This window comes from Gorilla gorilla, chromosome 7, assembly GCF_029281585.2.
Source record: "Gorilla gorilla gorilla isolate KB3781 chromosome 7, NHGRI_mGorGor1-v2.1_pri, whole genome shotgun sequence".
Classification (NCBI taxonomy): domain Eukaryota; kingdom Metazoa; phylum Chordata; class Mammalia; order Primates; family Hominidae; genus Gorilla; species Gorilla gorilla.
Genome location: NC_073231.2, coordinates 67,839,928 through 67,860,523, shown reverse-complemented (window position 1 = coordinate 67,860,523; position 20,596 = coordinate 67,839,928). Strand labels below are relative to the sequence as shown.

The 20,596-nt window shown below is 41.9% G+C and overlaps 1 protein-coding gene across 1 annotated transcript; it reads left to right on the top strand.

The window, feature by feature from the left end:
• Positions 1–12,163: 12,163 nt before the first annotated feature.
• On the top strand, positions 12,164–16,757 carry NPBWR1 (neuropeptides B and W receptor 1). The gene is made up of 2 exons (XM_004047003.5): positions 12,164–12,390; positions 12,735–16,757. Exon 2 carries the CDS (start codon positions 12,932–12,934, stop codon positions 13,916–13,918), a length of 987 nt encoding a protein of 328 aa, XP_004047051.1. The 5' UTR covers positions 12,164–12,390; positions 12,735–12,931; the 3' UTR covers positions 13,919–16,757.
• Positions 16,758–20,596: the final 3,839 nt, after the last annotated feature.

Genomic DNA, 20,596 nt, shown 5'->3' with positions numbered 1-20,596 from the left:
TGCAGACTCGCTCTAAAGCTCTCCTCAAACATGAGAAAACAACCCAAACTCCGTGTGATGATGGAAGTGAAGAGTATCCTAGGCAGAGGAGTAAGAATGAGTAAGCTTATTTCTACCCTCAGGCCTTTGCAAATATAGAAATAAGTCCTAAATGTTTGAAGGACACAAAAGTCCAAATTGACTAGAGCAAAATAAATAAAGTAAAAAAAAATGGGAGAAGATGAGATTAGAGAGGGCTTGTGTCATAATAGCTAATGTTTATCAAGTTCTTTTAAGTATTAGGTGCTGTTGTATTTTATATTCGTTTTCTTTTAATTCTCAAACAACACTGAAAAGTAGTTCTAATAGTAATCATTACTGTTGCTATTAACACTATTGACAGTCAAAACACATGTGACATAATTTAAAAAAAAACTTCAAAATAACTTATGGATAAAAAAGAAATAATGAAAATGACAATTTTTTTAAAAAAAGATCTGACTGCCACAGTGCATATAAGACTTTCAAGATATAGGTCAATTGGTACTTTGAGGCAGATAGACAAATGAGTAGAAAGTAACCATTGAAACAATCATTGTAAGAATTTGAAAAGGCAGCAAAGTGAAAGCCCAAGAAAGAAAGAAAAAATTATTTTAAAATTTTAATAAAAAATAAAGAATAAGATCAACAAAACAAATAGCTCAATCTTAGAGAAGTCTTTTAAAATAGTCCTTTCAAACCTCTGGCAAAATATATTAAGAAAAAGTAAAGTACAAATAAGAATATTAAAAATAAAAGTGGCCAAGAGTAGAGTTAAAAATATTTTTAAAACAACAAGCTATGGTATTTGCAAAATAAAAAATACCATAAAGGGTTAAAAAGAAAAGCTAAATAACAACATACCAAATAGATAAATCTGAATAAAAGCAAGGTGAAGAAGCACAGGTAGATGACGATAATATTTATGTAAATGTTTAAAATACTCAAAGGAATATTAAATATACTTTGGATTAAAAAATTTACTATAAGTATAAAAGCATGGATGGAAAAGACACAAAACCAGCTTCAGAACTGTGGCTGTGATTTCAGGTGGAGACCAGTATTTACACTGATTTCAAGGTATGGAGATTCTTGCAGCAAATGTGTAATGCAGATCTGGACTCCAGACTCATTAGAAATAAAAGGCTCAGGTATTCATTTTGGGGTAAGATTTTGTTTCCTTCAACTAAGCTAGGTATAATTTTCCTTTTCTGCTCTGAACTGCTGGGGGACTTTTTCTGCACTGGGGTTGTACCTATACAGGGGTCTCAGTTTCACCTTCTTGCCTCAAGTAGTTAAGTCCCATCTGCTGGCTTTCCATGTGTTATTTAAAAAATAGCTTTGTTGAGATATTGTAGTAAATGTGCAACACGTTTCCCTGTGTCCCTCTAGTCCTCTCCCTGTCTCTCCTTTTCCTACTCCCCTTCCCATCCCTTTTCCCAAGAAAAAAACTGATATGATTTCTGTCACAATAGATTAGATTAGATTTTCTACCATTTTATATAAGTACAATCATATAGAATATACTCTTTTTTTTTGGTCTGGCTTCTGTTGCTTTGCATAATTACTTTGAGATTCATCCATGTTTTAGTGTGTATCAATTCTTTATTCTTTTTTATTGTTGAGCAGTATTCCATCGCATGAATATACTGCAGTTTGTTTATCTATTAACTGGTTGATGAGCATTTGGGCTGTTTTCAGTTTTTGGCTATTAGATATAAATCTCCTATGAGCATTCATGTATAAGGCTTTGTATGAACATATATCTCCTTTTCTTTACAATAAATACTTAGGAATAGAATGGCTGGATTACATGCTAGATGTATATTTAATTTTTAAAGATACTATCAAACAGTCTTCCAAAGTGGTTGTGCCATTTCATACTACTAAAGTGTATGAGAGTTTCAGTTCCTCTGTATTCTTGACCACACTTGGTATCATCAGTCTTTTTAATTTTAGCCATTCTAATAAGTGTTGTAGCAGTATTTCTTAGAGGTTTTAATTTGCATTTGCCTAATAATTTATAATGTCAGGCAGCTTTTCATGTGCTTATTTGCCATCCAGTTACCTTTTGTGGTAAATTGTCTGTTCGCACATTTTGCCTATTTTTAAAATTCGACTGTTTATTTGCACATTATTAAATTGTGAGAAATTTTAGAAATATTCTGCATAAAGATCCTTTATCAAATATGAACCTTACAAATATATTCACCCAATCTGTAGATTGTCTTTTTATTCTCTTTAAGCAGAAGTATTTAATTTTTGATTAAGTCCAATTTATCAATTCTTTTTTTTTTTTCTGAGATAGAGTCTCGCTCTGTCGCCCAGGCTGGAGTGCAGTAGCACAGTCTCAGCTCACTGCAAGTCTACCTCCCAGGTTCATGCCATTCTCCTGCCTCAGCCTCTCGAGTAGCTGGGACTACAGGCACCCACCACCATGCCCGGCTAATTTTTTGTATTTTTAGTAGAGACGGGGTTTCACCGTGTTAGCCAGGATGGTCTCGATCTCCTGACCTCGTGATCCACCCGCCTCAGCCTCCCAGCGTGCTGGGATTACAGGTGTGAGCCACCGCACCCGGCCTATCAATTCGTTCTTTAACAGATTATGCTTTGGATGTTGTATCTAAGAAACCTTAGCTTAACTCAAGCTCACAAAGTTTTTGTCCTATGTTTTCTTCCAGAAGCTGTGTAATTTTAGATTTTACATTAGACATATTGTCCTTTGAGTTAATTTTTATATATAGTGCAGTATAGCTTAAAGCTCGTTTTTTTGTTTAGCGGATATCTGTCTGTTCCAGTGCCATTTGTTGAAAAGACTATTCTTTCTCCACTAAATTGTCTTTGAATGTGTTGAAAATCAGTTGTCCATGGATATGTGGGTCTTTTTCTGAAGTCTTCATTCTGTTTTATTAACTAAAATAGTCTATCTTTACACCAGAAACCACACTGTCTTGATTACTATAACTTTATAATAAGTCTTGAAATCAGGTAATGCTAGTTTTCCAAACCTGTTTTTCTTTTTTGAAGTTGGACAGTTATTCCAGATCCTTACATTTACATATGAGTTTGTTTGTTTGTTTGTTTGTTTGTTTGTTTGAGACAGAGTCTCTCTCTGTCACCTAGGCTGGTGTGCATTGGGCGATCTCGGCTCACCGCAACCTCCACCTCCCAGATTCAAGCAATTCTCCTGCCTCTGCCTCCTGAGTAGCTGGGATTACAGGCATGCGCCACCACGCCAGGCTAATTTTTGAATTTTTAGTAGAGATGGGGTTTCACCATGTTGGTCAGGCTGGTCTTGACCTCCTGACCTCATGATCTGCCCACCGCAGCGTCCCAAAGTGTTGGGATTACAGGCGTGAGCCACTGTACCCGGCCACATGCGAGTTTTAAAATCAGTTTCTCAATTTATACTCCCTTCCCCACCCCCAGAAAAATACGTTAAGATTTTTAGTGGGATTGCATTTATCTAAAGATCAACTTGGGGGAGAATTAACATCTTAACAATATTGAGTCTTTTGACTCATAAACATGGCATGTCTTTCCATTTATTTAGGTCTTTTTAAATTTCTTGAAGTAATGTGTTATAATTTTCAGTGTACAGGTCTTTTACATCTGTTTTTTTTTTTTTGAGACGGAGTCTCGCTCTGTCGCCCAGGCTGGAGTGCAGTGGCACGATCTTGGCTCACTGCAAGCTCTGCCTCCTGGGTTCATGCCATTCTCCTGCCTCAGCCTCCCAAGTAGCTGGGACTACAGGCGCCCGCCACCGCACCTGGCTAATTTTTTGTATTTTTAGTAGAGACGGGGTTTCACCGTGTTAGCCAGGATGGTCTCGATCTCCTGACCTCGTGATCCACCCATCTCGGCCTCCCAAAGTGCTGGGATTACAGGCGTGAGCCACCGCGCCCGGCCCTTTTACATCTTTTGTAAGATTTATCCCTACATAGTCATATTGCTTGATAGTATTGTAAATGGTATTTTTAAAAATTTAAATTTAAAAACATTTAAATTTCTGATCATACTAACAACGTATAGGATGTAGAAATGTAAAAAAGTTTTAAATGGATCTTATATCCTACAGTCTTGATAAACCCACTTGTTTACCAACAAGTTTGTTTTTACACATTCCATAGAATTTTCTAGAAGTTTTTTTATAGATTCCAAAAAATTTTCTTCATACACAATTATAGATTCTAGATTCTAGAAGTATTTATAGACAATTATAGATTTTAGAAGTTTTTTCATAGATTCCATAAAAGTTTCTTCATAGACAATTATTGCCTCTTCAAATAATAACAGTTTTACTTCTTTGTTCCCCGAATTGGACGTTTTAAAATTTCTTTTTCCTTTCAATTTTTTTTTTTTTTTTTTTTTTTGAGACCGAGTCTCGCTCTGCTACCCAGGCTGGAGTGCAGTGGCATGATCTCGGCTCACTGCAAGCTCCACCTCCCGGGTTCACGCCATTCTCCTGCCTCACCCTCCCGAGTAGCTGGGACTACAGGCACCCACCACCATGTCTGTCTAATTTTGTGTATTTTTAGTAGAGAGGGGGTTTCACTGTGTTAGCCAGGATTGTCTCTATCTCCTGACCTCGTGACCCGCCCACCTCGGCCTCCCAGAGTGCTGGGATTACAGGCATGAGCCACTGCGCCTGGCCTAAAATTTATTTTTCTTTCCATATTGCACTGGCTAGAATTTCCTGCATAAGACTGGTTAGAAAGGTTGAGAAAAGACATTCTTGTTGTTAATTTTAAGGAAAAAACATCCAGTCTTTTTGTATGACAAGTACTATGATTTCGATGTTTCTATCTTTTGATTTCTGCCTTGAAAAAAATTTTTTCTAGGCTAAGAAAAAACAGTTTTGGAAGTCAGAGCATCACCAAACCAAGAACAGTGATTGCACTAGGTAACATTATTCTTGGTACTCAATATTCAAATATCACATTGAATACTTTTCAAAATAAGGGGTGGTTGGAGTTAAGTATTTTGTTATTGATAAAAATTTTGGTTCAAGCACTACAAATTGCTAATGGAAATTTTCGTTTTTGACAATAGTGTGGGTAAGTTTCAGGGTATATAAGGTAAATTCTATATGTAAATGTTTATTTCACATATATTTTTTCACTTCTTTTGTGGTTATCGTCATTTCATAAGTGCTAGGAGAAATCTCTTCTCCATATATTCTTAATTTCTTCTTAGTAGCATTTCATGACTACAAAGTACTATTATGGTAATATTTATAAATACATATATTTTTACAATTATAAAAGTAATATATAAGTTTTATGTAAAAGTTTTGGAAATTCAGAAAAATGTAAAGAAAATCAAAGTTACTGACAAGTCCATATCTTACAGAAGTATTTTTAACATTTTGGTATATATATTTTCATAATGTCACATATTTCCAAGTAATTATGTGTATGAAACATACATATAGGCATGTAGTTTCATTTGGTAATTACTGTATAGAGAACTTTATATATAAAACTTTTTACCTTCTGCTTCTGGTTATAAATGAGGTAGCTTATATCACACAAGTCCTCCTATTATGAACTACCAGAAAAACTGAAGAAGAAGAAAAAAGCAACTAAAACATCTGTTTGAAGGCATTGGGGAGCAACCAAGAAAGTCAGGCTTTGGAAGACCAGATTGAAGTACAGAGGAAAGCATAAAGGCCTAACAGGCATGTACTTGGGGTTCCAGCAGGAGGGATGAGAGAGAGTGGGACAGAACCAGTACTTGAAGAGAGAGGGCCGAGAGCTTTCCAAAATTGAAACACACACTCACACGCACACACACACACACACACCCCTAAATCACAGCTTTAAGAAACTCTATAAACCAAAACCTGGATAAATGGAAAGAAAATCACTCCTAGCCCATCATAATGTAGCTTCTGAAAGACCAAATCAAAGATATACTTTGATAATAGTAATAGAAAATAGATAAATTACCTTTCAAAGAGCTACAGTGACATAAAAAACCACTTTTAAAAATAAAAATAATGGAAGAAGAAGACCATAGAATTTCAAACTCTTGAAAGAAAACAACTGCAAACCTGAAATTTAATATCCAGTGAAACATTTCTTTAAAAAAAAGTTGGGGAAAATTTAAAGATATTTCAAAACAATAACAATAGCAGTAAAAGTTTATCACCAGCAGAATGCACTTAAAATATTAAGTGAATTCATTAGGTAGAAGAAAAGTGATACCAGATGGATGCATAGTAATGTAGGAAGGAGCAGGGAACACTGGAAGCACAAACGTGTGGGTAAATATAAAGGCATATTTCCTGTTTCAAAGTAATAATAATGTTTTATAGAGTTTTAAACATATGCAGATTTAGAATATATGTTAACAGTTGCACATAAGGAAGAGGGCAGTAAATGGAGTTCAGTGTTAAAAAGTTTTTGCATTCTCTGGGAGGTTGTAAAAATAATAATTTAAAGTATCTATTAGTAAGTTAAGGATACATATTATAATCTCTAGTGTATGTCTAAAAGAATGATTAAAGCATGTAGAAATAATAAGTTAATGGAGTGGGATAAAGTAAATAATAAAAAATTTAATTAATCCAAAATAATGTAAGAAAGGAAAACACAATGGAAATGAGATAGGAAAAATAGAGGACAAAGAATATAGCAGGTATATATCCTTGTTTTAGTCTGTTCAAGCTGTTAAATGAAATACTATACACTGGGTGGCTTCCAAACAACAGAAATTTATTTCTCACAGTTGCGGAGGTTGGGAAGTCCAAGAACAAGGTTCTGGCAAATTTGAAGTCTGATGACCATCTTTTTTGCTGTAACTCACAAAGCAGTAGGGATGAGGGATCTGTTTGGGGCCTCTTTTATATCGGTACGAATCCCATTCATTAGGGCTCTGCCCTCATGACCTAATAATCACCTCCCAAGGCTTCACCTCCAAATACCATCACATTGAAGATTAGGTTTCAGTATGTGAATTTTGGGGAGACACAAACATTCAAACTTTTGGCTCCCCCCAGATACATGTCCTTCTCATATCTAACATACATTCATTCCATCTCAATAGTTCCCAAAATCTTAATTTGTTCCAGCATCAACTCAAAAGTTTAAAGTTCAAAGTCTCATTTAAAAATCAGATATGAGGGAGACTCACAGTACAATTCATTCTGAGGCAAACTGCTGTTCAGATGGGAACCTGTGAGACTGAACATGTTGTGTGCTTCCAAAATACAAGAGTGGGACCAGGCATAGGATAGACATTCCCATTCCAAAGGGAGAAATAGGAAAGAAGAAATTCATAACAAATGCTTCCCAAGTCCAAAATCCAACAGAGCAAACATTAAATCTTTTTTTGGGGGGTGGGGAGTGGGGACAGAGTTTCTCTCTTGTTGCCCAAGCTGGAGTGCAATGGTGTGATCTCCGCTCACTGCAACCTCTGCCTCCCAGGTTCGAGTGATTCTCCTGCCTCAGCCTCCCCAGTAGCTAGGATCACAGGTGTGTGCCACCACACCCAGCTAATTTTTGTATTTTTTTTAGTAGAGACAAGGTTTCACCATGTTGGCCAGGCTGGTCTCCAACTCCTGACCTCGGTGATCCACCCACCTCAGCCTCCCAAAGTACTGGGATTGCAGGCATGAGCCACTGCGCCCGGCCAACATTAAATCTTAAGTCTTAAAAATAATCCTGTTTGGTTCCATGTCTCACTTCCAGACATACTGATGTGGTGAACCTGTCTCCACAGCTTTGCGTGGCCCTGCTCCCAGGGCAGCTTGATACCTGGCTTGCATCCTGGCTCCCTGGGGCTAGAGTCACACACTGGCTGCTTTACTGCTCTGGGTCAAGGGAGCTGACCTGCCCCAGCTCTGCTGAGCTTTGGGCTTCACAGGGACTCTCTGTGGTGCCTCACACCCTCGGAGGCTTTTGCACTCTGTGCCTTTATAAGGGCACTAATTCCCTTCATGAAGGCTCTGTTCTCAGAACCTAGTCACCTCCCAAAGGCCCATATCCAAATACTATCAATTGAGGATTAGCTTTCAATATGTAATTTTTTGGGGAGACAAAAACATTCAGACCATAACAACCCTAATACTATCTATAACTACATTTAATATACTATGAACTCAGTACTTCAAAGACATTGTCAGATTGGATTAAAACAAATGTTCTAATGCTTACATGGGACCCACATTAAATACAAAGACATAGAAAGATTTAAAGTAAAAAGATTTTTTTAAAAAAGCTGTTCCATGATAATATTAATGGAAAAACAGTTAATGTAGCTGTAATGATATCAAACAAAAGTGGCCACATACAGCAAGAAGTAGGAAACGGCTGGGCGCGGTGGCTCATGCTGGTAATCCCAGCACTTTGGGAGGCCGAGGAGGGCGGATCACGAGGTCAGGAGATCGAGACCATCCTGGCTAACACGGTGAAACCCCATCTCTAATAAAAAATAGAAAAAATTAGCCAGGCGTGCTGGCAGGCGCCTGTAGTCCCAGCTACTCAGGAGGCTGAGGTAGGAGAATGGTGTGAACCCGGGAGGTGGGGCTTGCAGTGAGCCAAGATCATTCCATTGCACTCCAGCTTGGGCGACAGAGCGAGACTCTGTCTCAAAAAAAAAACAAAAACATAAAAAACAGAAAAAAGAAATAGAAACCTAGTTAAAGATGTTATAATGATAAAAGGTAATACATACCGATAATATTATAATTATATGTGATATATTCTATATTATAATGTTAAATGTATGATCATTTGATAAAATCAAATAACATGATGATAAAATCATTATAATTAGGCTATCAAGATGAAAGGGTAAATTCCACAGGAAAATATAGCGATCTTAAACTCGTGTACCCTTAATAAAACAACATCAAATTATGTAGTGAAAATTGGCCAGTCATGGTGGCTTGTGCCTGTAATCCCAGCACTTTGGGAGGCCAAGGCAGGCGGATCGCTTGAGGTCAGAAGTTCGAGACCAGTCTGGCCAACATGGTGAAACCCATCTCTACAAAAAATACAAGAAAAAAGAAAATTAGCTGGGCGTGGTGGTATGCCCCTGTAGTCCCAGCTACTCGGGAGGCTGAGGCAGGAGAATCACTTGAACCTGGGAGGCACAGGCTCCCACCACCACACTTCAGCCTGGGCAACAGAGTGAGTGAGACTCTATCTCAAAAAAAAAAAAAGTAAAATTACGTAGTACAAGTTGACAGCATATAATGAAAGCGTAAGTAGAGAAATTCACACTCATTAATTGAAATTTTTCCCCCCGTCCTTTCAGTAACTAATGAGACAGTTAGATAAAAATATCAGCAGAAGCCAGGCACGGTGGCTCACACATGTAATCCCAGCACTTTAGGAGGCTGAGGTTGGTGGCTCGCTTGAGCTCAGGAACTCGAGACCAGCCTGGGCAACATGGTGAGATCCTGTCTCTACGAAAAATACAAAAAATTAGCCTGGTGTGGTGATGCGCACCTGTAATCCCAGCTACTAGGGGTGTTGAGAGGGGATGATTACTTGTGCCCAGGAGGTTGAGGCTGCAGTGAGCTGCAATTGCACCACTGTACTTCAGCCTGGGTGACAAAACAAGACCCAGTCTCAAAAAAAAAAAAAAAAAAATCAATAGAGAAATTTGAACAACATATAGTAAGTTTGACTAGTTGACATGTGTAGAGTTTTGCACCCAACAAATGCAAAACAATTTTTCAAGTACACATGAAATAATTAGAAAATAACTATATACTGGGGAGTAAGTTTCAAAAAATATCTATGAATTGAAGTCATATTGAGTATGTTCTCAGTTTACAGTGTAATTCAACTGGAAATCAACAATAAAAAGGCTAGAAAATCTCCAAACAGTTGAAGATGATCAACTATATACATACATGTGTATATATACACATAAACATATATGCACACACGTGTATACATACGTGTATATACACGTATATACACATGTGCATATGTGTATACAAACATGCACACGTGTATACACACGTGTATAAACTATATACATACATGTGCATATATACACACAAACACACACGTGTGTATATGTGTGTATATGCACACGTGTGTGTGTATACACACGTGTGCATATGTGTGTATATACACGTGTGCATATATGTGTGTATATACACACAAGTGTGCATATATGTGTGTATATACACTGTGTGTGTGTATATACACGTGTGTATGTATATACACGTGTGTATATGTGCATATATACACGTGTGTATATGTGCGTGTATATACACGTGTGTATATATGAGTGTGTATATACACGTGTGTGTATATATGTGTGTGTATACACGTGTGTGTATATAGTTGATCATCTTCAACCGTTTGGAGATTTTCTATTATATATATTTTTTCTTTAACATTATATGGTGTTTTATCATATAGTGTTTCTTACGGACATAGCTTAAGAATCATCTGTTATTTTGTTTCACAGAAAGCGTGAAACTGCAGGGGAGCCGATTTGTATAGATCCTGGTAAAAAGATAATTGAGTAGGTAAATTCCAGGGAGCTTTTGTACAGTGGATCCCCTTGTCAGTGGTTTTGGAGTCCCTAGTTTCAGTTACTCGTGGTCAACTGTGGTCTAAAAATATTAAACGGAAAATTCCAGGAATAAACAGTTCCTAGGTTTTCAATTGTGTTGACTTCTGATTGGCGTGATGAGATCCAGCCATCTTACTCCTTCCCACAGAAAGTGAGTCCTCCCTTTGCCCAGCGTTTCCCTGCTGTCTACAATATCCACCTGTTAGTCACTTCACAGTCTGGGTTATTAGATGACTGTGGCAATGACCAGTGCGGTGTGTTCAAGTCGCCCTGATTTTACTGACTTTTTGTCCTTATTTCTCTCTGGCTCCAAAGTGCAAGAGAAGTGATGCTGGCAATTCAGATATGCCAAAGAGAAGCTGCAAATGCCTCCTTTAAGTTAAAAGGTAAAAATTCTGGACTTAATAAGGAAAGAAAAAAAATCATATGCAGAGGTTGCGAAGATCTACTAAAAACAAATCTTCTATCCACGAAAATGTGAAGAAGAAAAAAGAAATGCATGCTAGTTTTGCTGTTGCATCATTTTTGGATGGAAGAACAGAAACATGTTCCCATTGACCGCAATGGGTACTATCCATGGTTTCAGGCATCCACTGGGGCTCTTGGAACCTATCCCCCATAGGTATGGGGGGGCTACTGTATTTCTGGCCCCACAGTCTTCTACTGCCGACTTTAGGTCTCTCTGGATCTCAGTCCCCCTTCTCTAAGATGCATCCTAGAGGACCAAAAATACACTTTATTTGGGCTTTGCCTGCTTTTGTGGAAGGGAAGTTTACTAGAGGATATAATCTCGTGTTTTAATTTGCTCTCTCTCCTAAAGGAAATGTGGAGAAAAAAAAAAGCAGAAATTGGAAATAACCAATATTTAGTTTATTTCATTCGATTCTTAGGGGAACTGGTGAGGAGCCTAAGATGATTTTCCCTTCCTAGAGAAAGAATCCAAAGTCCAGGGAAATAGCGACAGGGGAGTTCAAGACTGCCCCTGCTAGTCCTTCCTTGGCTACTCTCCGCTGCGATCGCAGGATGGCTCTCATTAGCAGGAGAATCGGGCAAGTGTGTGGATAAGTAGAGAGTGTGTTGAACAACTTGCAACATTTTATGAAATACGCATTGTCATGGTTCCCTAAAAGGCTTTGCGGAAGCCGTTTGTCTTTACTAATCAAGTCTTTACTTCCACAAAAGTGGAAGTAGAAGTAGTTTAGTAGTTTTAGAAAACATACTAACAATCTTCTATCCCCTTGAAGACCAGAGTAGCAGAAAACAGGTGATTTGCATTATAAAATTGCACTCACTTTTTCCTCCTTTCAGATTTCACATTACATTAGCCCATTTGTGTTACGGTGTTTAAAAAATGGAACAGGCGCCTCCACTGCATTGTTCTCCTTTAAAAATAGATCACTTACACCCTAACTTTGTTTTTCTTAAATTCGATTCTTAACAGGAGAGCTTTCTATTATTTCAGATGGAGTGAGGTTGCACGACTAGGATGGAAGAAAGGAATCCCTTAAATTTGGGGGAATTTCTGTTCTCTGTTCCAAGACCATTTTACTTGGGGTGTGGGGGTGGGCGCGGCGGTCAGGGGGGTGGGCGCGGCGGTTAGGGCAGTGGAACGCAGTCGCGGCTGCGCCATCCCTGCACTTCCAGGCGCGCGGGAGGGACCGGCGGGGACGCGAGCTGCGGACTCTGGCGAACGCGGGGGAGGCAGACACGGGGAGGCAGACACGGGGAGGCGGACACCCAGCCGGCAGGCGTCTCAGCCTCCCCGCAGCCGGCGGGCTTTTCTCCTGACAGCTCCAGGAAAGGCAGACCCTTTCCCCAGCCAGCCAGGTAAGGTAAAGACTGCTGTTGAGCTTGCTGTTACTGAGGGCGCACAGACCCTGGGGAGACCGAAGCTTGCCACTGCGGGATTCTGTGGGGTAACCTGGGCCTACGGAAGTTTCCTGAAAGAGGGGAGAAGGGTTTGCATTTTTCCTATGGAGGATTCTTCTCTCTCTAGCATTTCGTTTGATGTATTCAACTGGTAGAAGTGAGATTTCAACAGGTAGCAGAGAGCGCTCACGTGGAGGAGGTTTGGGGCGCCGCGGCGCCACCCCCACCCCTCCTCGGGACCGCGCCTATTTCTAAAGTTACACGTCGACGAACTAACCTATGCTTTAAATTTCTCTTTCCAGCCCCGTGAGTCCGCGGCGACATTGGGCCGTGGGGTGGCTGGGAACGGTCCCCTCCTCCGGAAAAACCAGAGAACGGCTTGGAGAGCTGAAACGAGCGTCCGCGAGCAGGTCCGTGCAGAACCGGGCTTCAGGACCGCTGAGCTCCGTAGGGCATCCTTGGGGGACGCCAGGTCGCCGGCTCCTCTGCCCTCGTTGAGATGGACAACGCCTCGTTCTCGGAGCCCTGGCCCGCCAACGCATCGGGCCCGGACCCGGCGCTGAGCTGCTCCAACGCGTCGACTCTGGCGCCGCTGCCGGCGCCGCTGGCGGTGGCTGTACCAGTTGTCTACGCGGTGATCTGCGCCGTGGGTCTGGCGGGCAACTCCGCCGTGCTGTACGTGTTGCTGCGGGCGCCCCGCATGAAGACCGTCACCAACCTGTTCATCCTCAACCTGGCCATCGCCGACGAGCTCTTCACGCTGGTGCTGCCCATCAACATCGCCGACTTCCTGCTGCGGCAGTGGCCCTTCGGGGAGCTCATGTGCAAGCTCATCGTGGCTATCGACCAGTACAACACCTTCTCCAGCCTCTACTTCCTCACCGTCATGAGCGCCGACCGCTACCTGGTGGTGTTGGCCACTGCGGAGTCGCGTCGGGTGGCCGGCCGCACCTACAGCGCCGCGCGCGCGGTGAGCCTGGCCGTGTGGGGGATCGTCACACTCGTCGTGCTGCCCTTCGCAGTCTTCGCCCGGCTAGACGACGAGCAGGGCCGGCGCCAGTGCGTGCTAGTCTTTCCGCAGCCCGAGGCCTTCTGGTGGCGCGCGAGCCGCCTCTACACGCTCGTGCTGGGCTTCGCCATCCCCGTGTCCACCATCTGTGTCCTCTATACCACCCTGCTGTGCCGGCTGCATGCCATGCGGCTGGAGAGCCACGCCAAGGCCCTGGAGCGCGCCAAGAAGCGGGTGACCTTCCTGGTGGTGGCGATCCTGGCGGTGTGCCTCCTCTGCTGGACGCCCTACCACCTGAGCACCGTGGTGGCGCTCACCACCGACCTCCCGCAGACGCCGCTGGTCATCGCTATCTCCTACTTAATCACCAGCCTGAGCTACGCCAACAGCTGCCTCAACCCCTTCCTCTACGCCTTCCTGGACGCCAGCTTCCGCAGGAACCTCCGCCAGCTGATAACTTGCCGCGCGGCCGCGTGACTCCCCCAGCGTCCGGCTCCGCAACTGCCCGCCACCCCTGGCCAGCGAGGGAGGAGCCGGCGCCAGAGTGCGGGACCAGACAGGACCCCTAGGCCTCCTGGGGAAACTGACTCGCGCCCCATCCCCGACCTAGCAGATCGGAAGCGCTGCGACTGCGTTCGCAGGTTGACCTTGCCAAGCCCTCCAGGTGATGCGCGGCCACGCCGGGTGAAGAGAACTGAGGCTGAGATCGCCACACTGAGGGCTCCCTAAAGCCGAGGTGGAGGAAGAGGAGGGTAGAGGAGGAGGGCGGTATTGCTGGGAACCGCCCCCTCCCTGCCCTGCTCCCTGCTCCCTGCTCCCCCACCCGAGCCCTGGCAGTCTGGAACCTGGTTGGAGTCGGAACTCTCCGCGCCTTCGAAGGGAGGCCCGAGGACGCTGCGGGCGCCCCCAGGCGTCGGCTCCGCGCGGCCCCTGCTGTAGCTGGCGCACGGCCCCGGCGGGTCCCCTTGTCCTCCGCGCGCTCTGGGAAGACGGTCAGGCGCGCGCGTTTGGCGCCCACCCCTGTGAGACCCGCTTGGCCTGGCGCCGCGAGCGGGGACCGCTGCCGAGGCCGCCAGCGCCTCTTCAACCGGGGAAAACACAACAACTCGGGATGCCCCATCGGAGTGTGTGTACACCTGTGTGTGTGTGTGGTGTGCGCGCGTTTGCGGAGGCATGAGATGCGGGGAAGGAGGCTGGCGCTTGGCAGTGACTGCCTAGAATATGATACGAATAGTGATCCTTCTTTCTGTCTGCCCCAACTCCTTTTCTTTGCCTTTTCCCTTTCCTATCCGTGATCTCCCCTGAAAATGTCAGACTCCCGGAGCAAGGAACCCGGAGTAGCCCGGGCGCGCGGTTCCGGCGCCCCCTGGAGGAGCCAGCGGCCGAGTGCTTAGCGTCCGAGGACCGCGGGGTTTTGTGGTGGAGCACTCCGGCTGAGCGCGCTTCACAGCGCTGTGGCGCACTGGTCAACGCTGCATATAGAGGATGCCAAGCCCCACCCCCATTCCCCCAATTGGCCTCGTCTCTTGTCTTACTTAGATCAGTTTGTTGTAACTGTTCATGTGTGTACTGTTTTTCAGGACTGAAAACTTTATAAATAATGTACATGTCCTAATCTCACGAGTTGCCATGAAGGTCAAATAAGATAAAAAGAAATGTGATCTATTCTCTTGTGTTCCCTTTCTCCTCTGCTTCCCTGGCCCCGCCTTAGGGAGAGCAGGAAGCAGGGATGACCGACGGCTTCAGGTTTTCTCTGCTGTACTTTTCACAGGGAGCTGTGGATTACCTGGGCTTTATTCCTTACTTGTAGACGGCATCCGGTAGGTAGTCCCGGTAAACCGGGTAAATACTGGTCCTGGAGTCACCAGGGAGACTGGCCAGCATCCTACCTGTGTTTTTATGTCTGCATATGGAAGACAAAGTGGATTAAGAGAGAGGACTGGCATTGGGTTTGCCCAATCCTCTGCAGTTTAGCCTTAGACATGAGGGCCGAACCCTAACCAAACTCTGGTAATTGATTATGGTGTTTTAAAAGGTATTAATCTTTAGCATGAAGTCCAAACAGGATGAAAATTTCTACAAATGTTTGTTTCCTATGTCATGTGTGAGAAAAAAAATGTGAGTGTTGCAGCACATTTTGTTTGCTTAGTTTGGCATCTTCAATCAATTTCTCAATTATTTAGGTTGAAAATAGCTTTTAATAAATATTTGGAAGGAAAAAACGCCCCCTTGGAATGGGGGGAAGCAAACCCCCTCTCTGATTTTGGTGAATGAAAATTGCTTTCTTAGCTCTCAGAGTTTTTAGGAACATTGAAATAATTCATAGCCATCAGTTTCGAAAATATACATTAAAAAGCCTTCTGTCTTGGGTGGCAAATAATAGTAAATTGTTTAAAAGAAAGTTTTCATCTGCAATGAGTTTCGAGTGGTGGACCTCATGGCATTTGAACAGGCCTCTCTCTGCTGGCTGGCTTCAGAGGCTTCTTGGAATTCATTTTAATATCTTTCGAATTTCTAGGAAACATTCTATTGATTTTCCTTAAACCCTCAAAATTATCTCATGAATCCTCTGTAACTTTTCAAAATTAAAGTTTTAAACTTAGAGTAACTTCTAGATTACCTAAGGTGATCGACAAAGAGTAAGGTGAACATTTGGCTACAAACACAGCTGGGGTGATTGTCTGGATTCAGTATCTCATCTGTCTTAATAAGCTCAGTAACTGGACTCAGATGGGGACAGCTGAGTGATCCATCTGTCCACTGTTTCATCCCTACAGTAGATTGACCTCGAGCCTTCTTGGAATCTATGGAGATGACTGCTGGAAAAATACACGGGCTGACATTGCTGTTCATCCCCAGCAAGGCATGGACTGGCTTCTGAGTATGCCTGTGGGATTAATTAGGACTCAGTAGTTGAGTTCCTCCTGGGCTTTCTGATCACTGGATAAACTGTTGTATCATTATTTCTAGGTCATTGCCCTTCATACGAGCATGTAGACTGTATGTCTCAGGCTTCCTTTTTATGTCTTGGGTAATCGGTTGAATAAATACACACATAAGCCAGGCAAAAGTAGAATTTATTCACATCATTGTATTGCAAAGGTTTTAACACTGTTGAATTCTTGCAGTTTCTGTGTAAACTCTATGGTTTGGTTTTACCACTTTGAATAGTTAAAAATGTCTATTTGCTTTTACTTAATTTAGTGCAGTTATGTAATGTGTATGCTTATGTTTTCTCTTGACAAACGCAGAAACTCTGTAGTCCATTGTAGAGGAGCTCAGTTTAAAATAAAAGCTGAAACATTCTGTGTGATAAGTGAACATTCTATTTTCTGAGAACAAGTTATCCACAATTAAGTCACCTTAGCATTTGTGCAGTGTTACTATTTAAAAATACTGCCTTCATTGGAAAAGTGATCCAATGAATACTCAATGAATAAATAGAAGTATTTGACAGGACAAAATTAAGAATGAACACCCCCACCCCTTAATTTGGTTGATTGTGAAAATGATGCAAAGCTGCTGATAAACCCAGAGATTCCAGAACTTATGCTGGGCAGAGAAAGGATGCTAAACTTTTATCATACCATCAAAAGCCTCATTTCTTAAATATTTGAGCAGCTATGTGGAGGGGGAGAAGGGAAGAGAAATTGCTTCAATTATTAGCATACACATTGCTATCAGCAATATGCATAGACATAGCACAAATATGCAAGGTGGAGAATGTCACCTGAAAAACTCACGAACTTATTATAAACCCTTCTTTCCTCAGCAACATGCTGGGAAAACAACAGCAAGACAAAAAAACAGTAAACTCTCCTTGGATATTAATCATCTATGCTTATGCACATTAAGAAAGAGATCAGAGAATTCTGCCCATAATGGTCTTTTATTAGCACAGCTTTGGGTCTGGCACTTTGACCCCCATTTTACATACAAAGAAAGTGAGATACAAGGAAGTGGATCAATTTAGCCAGGCCCACAAAGATCAGTGAAGACCAATCAGAGCCACCCAGTTCCCATTCTATTCTAGGAATTGTGTCATCTTGTTTCAGCAGAGATGGAATTCGTTGCAATGTATAATTTGGAAATATTAGACTAGAAAACAATGATGTCTTTTAAATATTTAGTAGATTAAGCAAGCTGTATCTACCATTAGCTCATATGAGATAAAGGGAGGGTAAGATTTAATATTATAAAACTTCAATCTTAATTCAGAGGCTTACGAAGTGTATGGGGTTGTTGAAAGTTATATGAGAATAAAAATTCTTAACAGAGCTGTCACACAAAGGCACCATGTGCATAGCAGCCTCCACGCTTTACGTACGTGGAACTGTGCCCCAGAGGGACTGTTCATATAGGATACAATGCTAATGATGGCTGTACTCTGTAGAATGGAGCTTTGCAATGGATGATGCTGTCCTTGAATTTAGGGCAAGGGAAATTTATTTGTTTATACTATATCTCATAAGGTTACATTGGTGACATCATGTTAAATAAAAATAAAAGATGGAAAAAGGGAAGGGAATTTAAAATGATATTGCTCAGAAACTGTCAGAATGCATGAACTGCATGCTTCCCACAGTCCAGAAGATTTCTCTTGTGCCTGGGGGGCAATAGTGCACACAGACCTGATGCCCTGTTGGGCCAAGACCCAGGGAGTGGCTCAGCATCTTCCTGTAAAATCTGGATCTTCTCATATTGTTCGACCAGAAGGTTAACTCATCCCCATTCTGAGGTAACCCAAGGACCAGAGTCACAACTGCAATAACCAGGCCACCGTTTACCACGGAAAGAGTGGGTGAGTGCATAGTCAAAAATGTGGGAGAAATTGCGAGAGTTCCCAAAGGTGAGGGGCAAATCATTTGTGAATGCTAAATAGTAACAACAAAACGGACATCTTAAATGATTCATCCATTTGCCAAAGCAGCTTCTTCCTTTAGGCAGTGATGAATGATCTGGTAGAGGAAGAAAGACCAGCCCTATACAGTAACTGTGGTGTGAATGCAGCAGTCAAACCTGAAAAGATGTAAATATTTACACCTGCAAAAGTACCAAGTGAATTATCCACATTTTCCTACATAATACTATTTTGATTCCTTTAACTCCTCTCTTCCAATAAAAATACCACTCTTCATTGCTACATTCTATTTATTCTCTTTACAGAGGAGTTCCGGGGTCTTAGTTAAAAGGGAATTACATAATTCCTTAAAAAAACTGCATCTTGGATTTATCATGACAATTTATTATTATGGTTAAAGATTATACTAAACCTTTAAACACATTTATTTAAAATGAAAACGTATTTTAAATGTACAGAATATGTTAAGTAATGAGGTTTCTTGTGACTTTTTTTTCCTTTTTCTTTTTTTTTTTTTTTGAGATGGAGTCTCGCTGTGTTGCCCAGGCTGGAGTGTAGTAGTGGCGCGATCTTGGCTCACTGCAAGCTCTGCCTCCTGGGTTCACGCCATTCTCCTGCCTTAGCCTCCCGAGTAGCTGGGACTACAGGTGCCCGCCACCATGCCCGGCTAATTTTTTTGTATTTTTTTTTTAGTAGAGATGGGGTTTCACCGTGTTAGCCAGGATGGTCTCAATTGCCTGACCTCGTGATCTGCCCACCTCGGCCTCCCAAAGTGCTGGGATTACAGGGGTGAGCCACCACGCCCGGGCTCTTGTGACTTTTATACTTCCAGTTGAAAGGAAGAATGCATCTATATAACTTTTCTATTGAATCTTTCAAGTGATAATGAAAACAATAATCCACATAATTTTTTGAACTTTCATTTAATAATGTTGAGCTCAATTTGTGTTTAAATTTTATGTTCGAAATTGTTTTATTTATTTAAACAATGAGGTCTCACTATGTTGCCCAGGCTGGAGTTGAACTCTTAGGCTCACGTGATCCTCCCGCCTCAGCCTTCTGAGTAATTAAGACTACTGGTAAGTGCCACCTCACCTAGCTTGAGATAGTTTAATTTTTATCAAAGTGGTACTTAATTTTAAATTAAATTTGAAAACAGCCAAATGTAAAACATTTCAATAGCTTTAGGAGTACAAATGGTTTTTGGTTACATGGATGAATTGTATAGTGGTGAAGTCTGAGATTTTAGTGCACCCATCAGGCGAGTAGTGTAGGTCATACCCATTATACCACTCTGTATGCCTTTAGTACCCATAGCTTAGCTCCCACGTATAGGTGAGTAAGGACTGTATTTGGTTTTTCATTCCTAGTTACTTCAGTAAGAATAATGTCCTCCAGCTCCATCCAAGTTGCTGCAGAAGACATTATTTCATTCTTTTTAGGGGCTGAGTAGTATTCCATGGTGTATATATTCCACATTTTCTTTACCCACTCATCTGTTGGTGGCCACTTAAGTTGGCTCCATATCTTTGCCATTGTGAATTGTGCTGTCATAAACCTACAAGAGTAGGTATCTTTTTGATATAATGACTTCTTTTCCTTTGGTTAGGTCTCCATTAGTGGGATGCTGGATTGAATGGTAGATTTACTTTGAGTTCTTTGAGAAAACTCCATACTGTTTCCCATAGAAGTTGTACTGATTCACATTCCCACCAACAGTGTATAAGCATTCACTTTTCACCACATCCATGCCAACATCTATTGTTTTATGACTTTTGAATAATCGCCATTCTGGCTGGGGTAAGGTGGAATCTTATGTGGTTTTGTTTGCATTTCCCTGATGATTACAGTGATGTTGATGTTCAGCATTTTTTCATGTTTGTTGGCCATTTCTTTTCTTTTTTTTGAGACAGAATCTCGCTCTGTTGCTCAGGCTGGAGTGCAGTGGCATGATCTCGACTCATTGCAACCTCCACCTCCTGGGTTCAAGTGATTCTCTTGCCTCAGCCTCCTAAGTAGCTGGGATTACAGGTGCCTGCTGTAATGCCCAGCTAATTTTTGTATTTTCGGTAGAGCCAGGTTTCACAATGTTGGCCAGGCTGGTCTCGAACTCCTTACTGCAAGTGATCTCCCTGCCTTGGCCTCCAAAGTGCTGGGATTACAGGCATGAGCCACTACTCCTGGACTTTGTTGGCCATTTCTACATCTTCTTTTGAGAAATGCCTACTCATGTCATTTGCCCATTGTTTAATGGGATTATTTGTCTTTTTCTTGCTGATTTTAAATTTCTACAA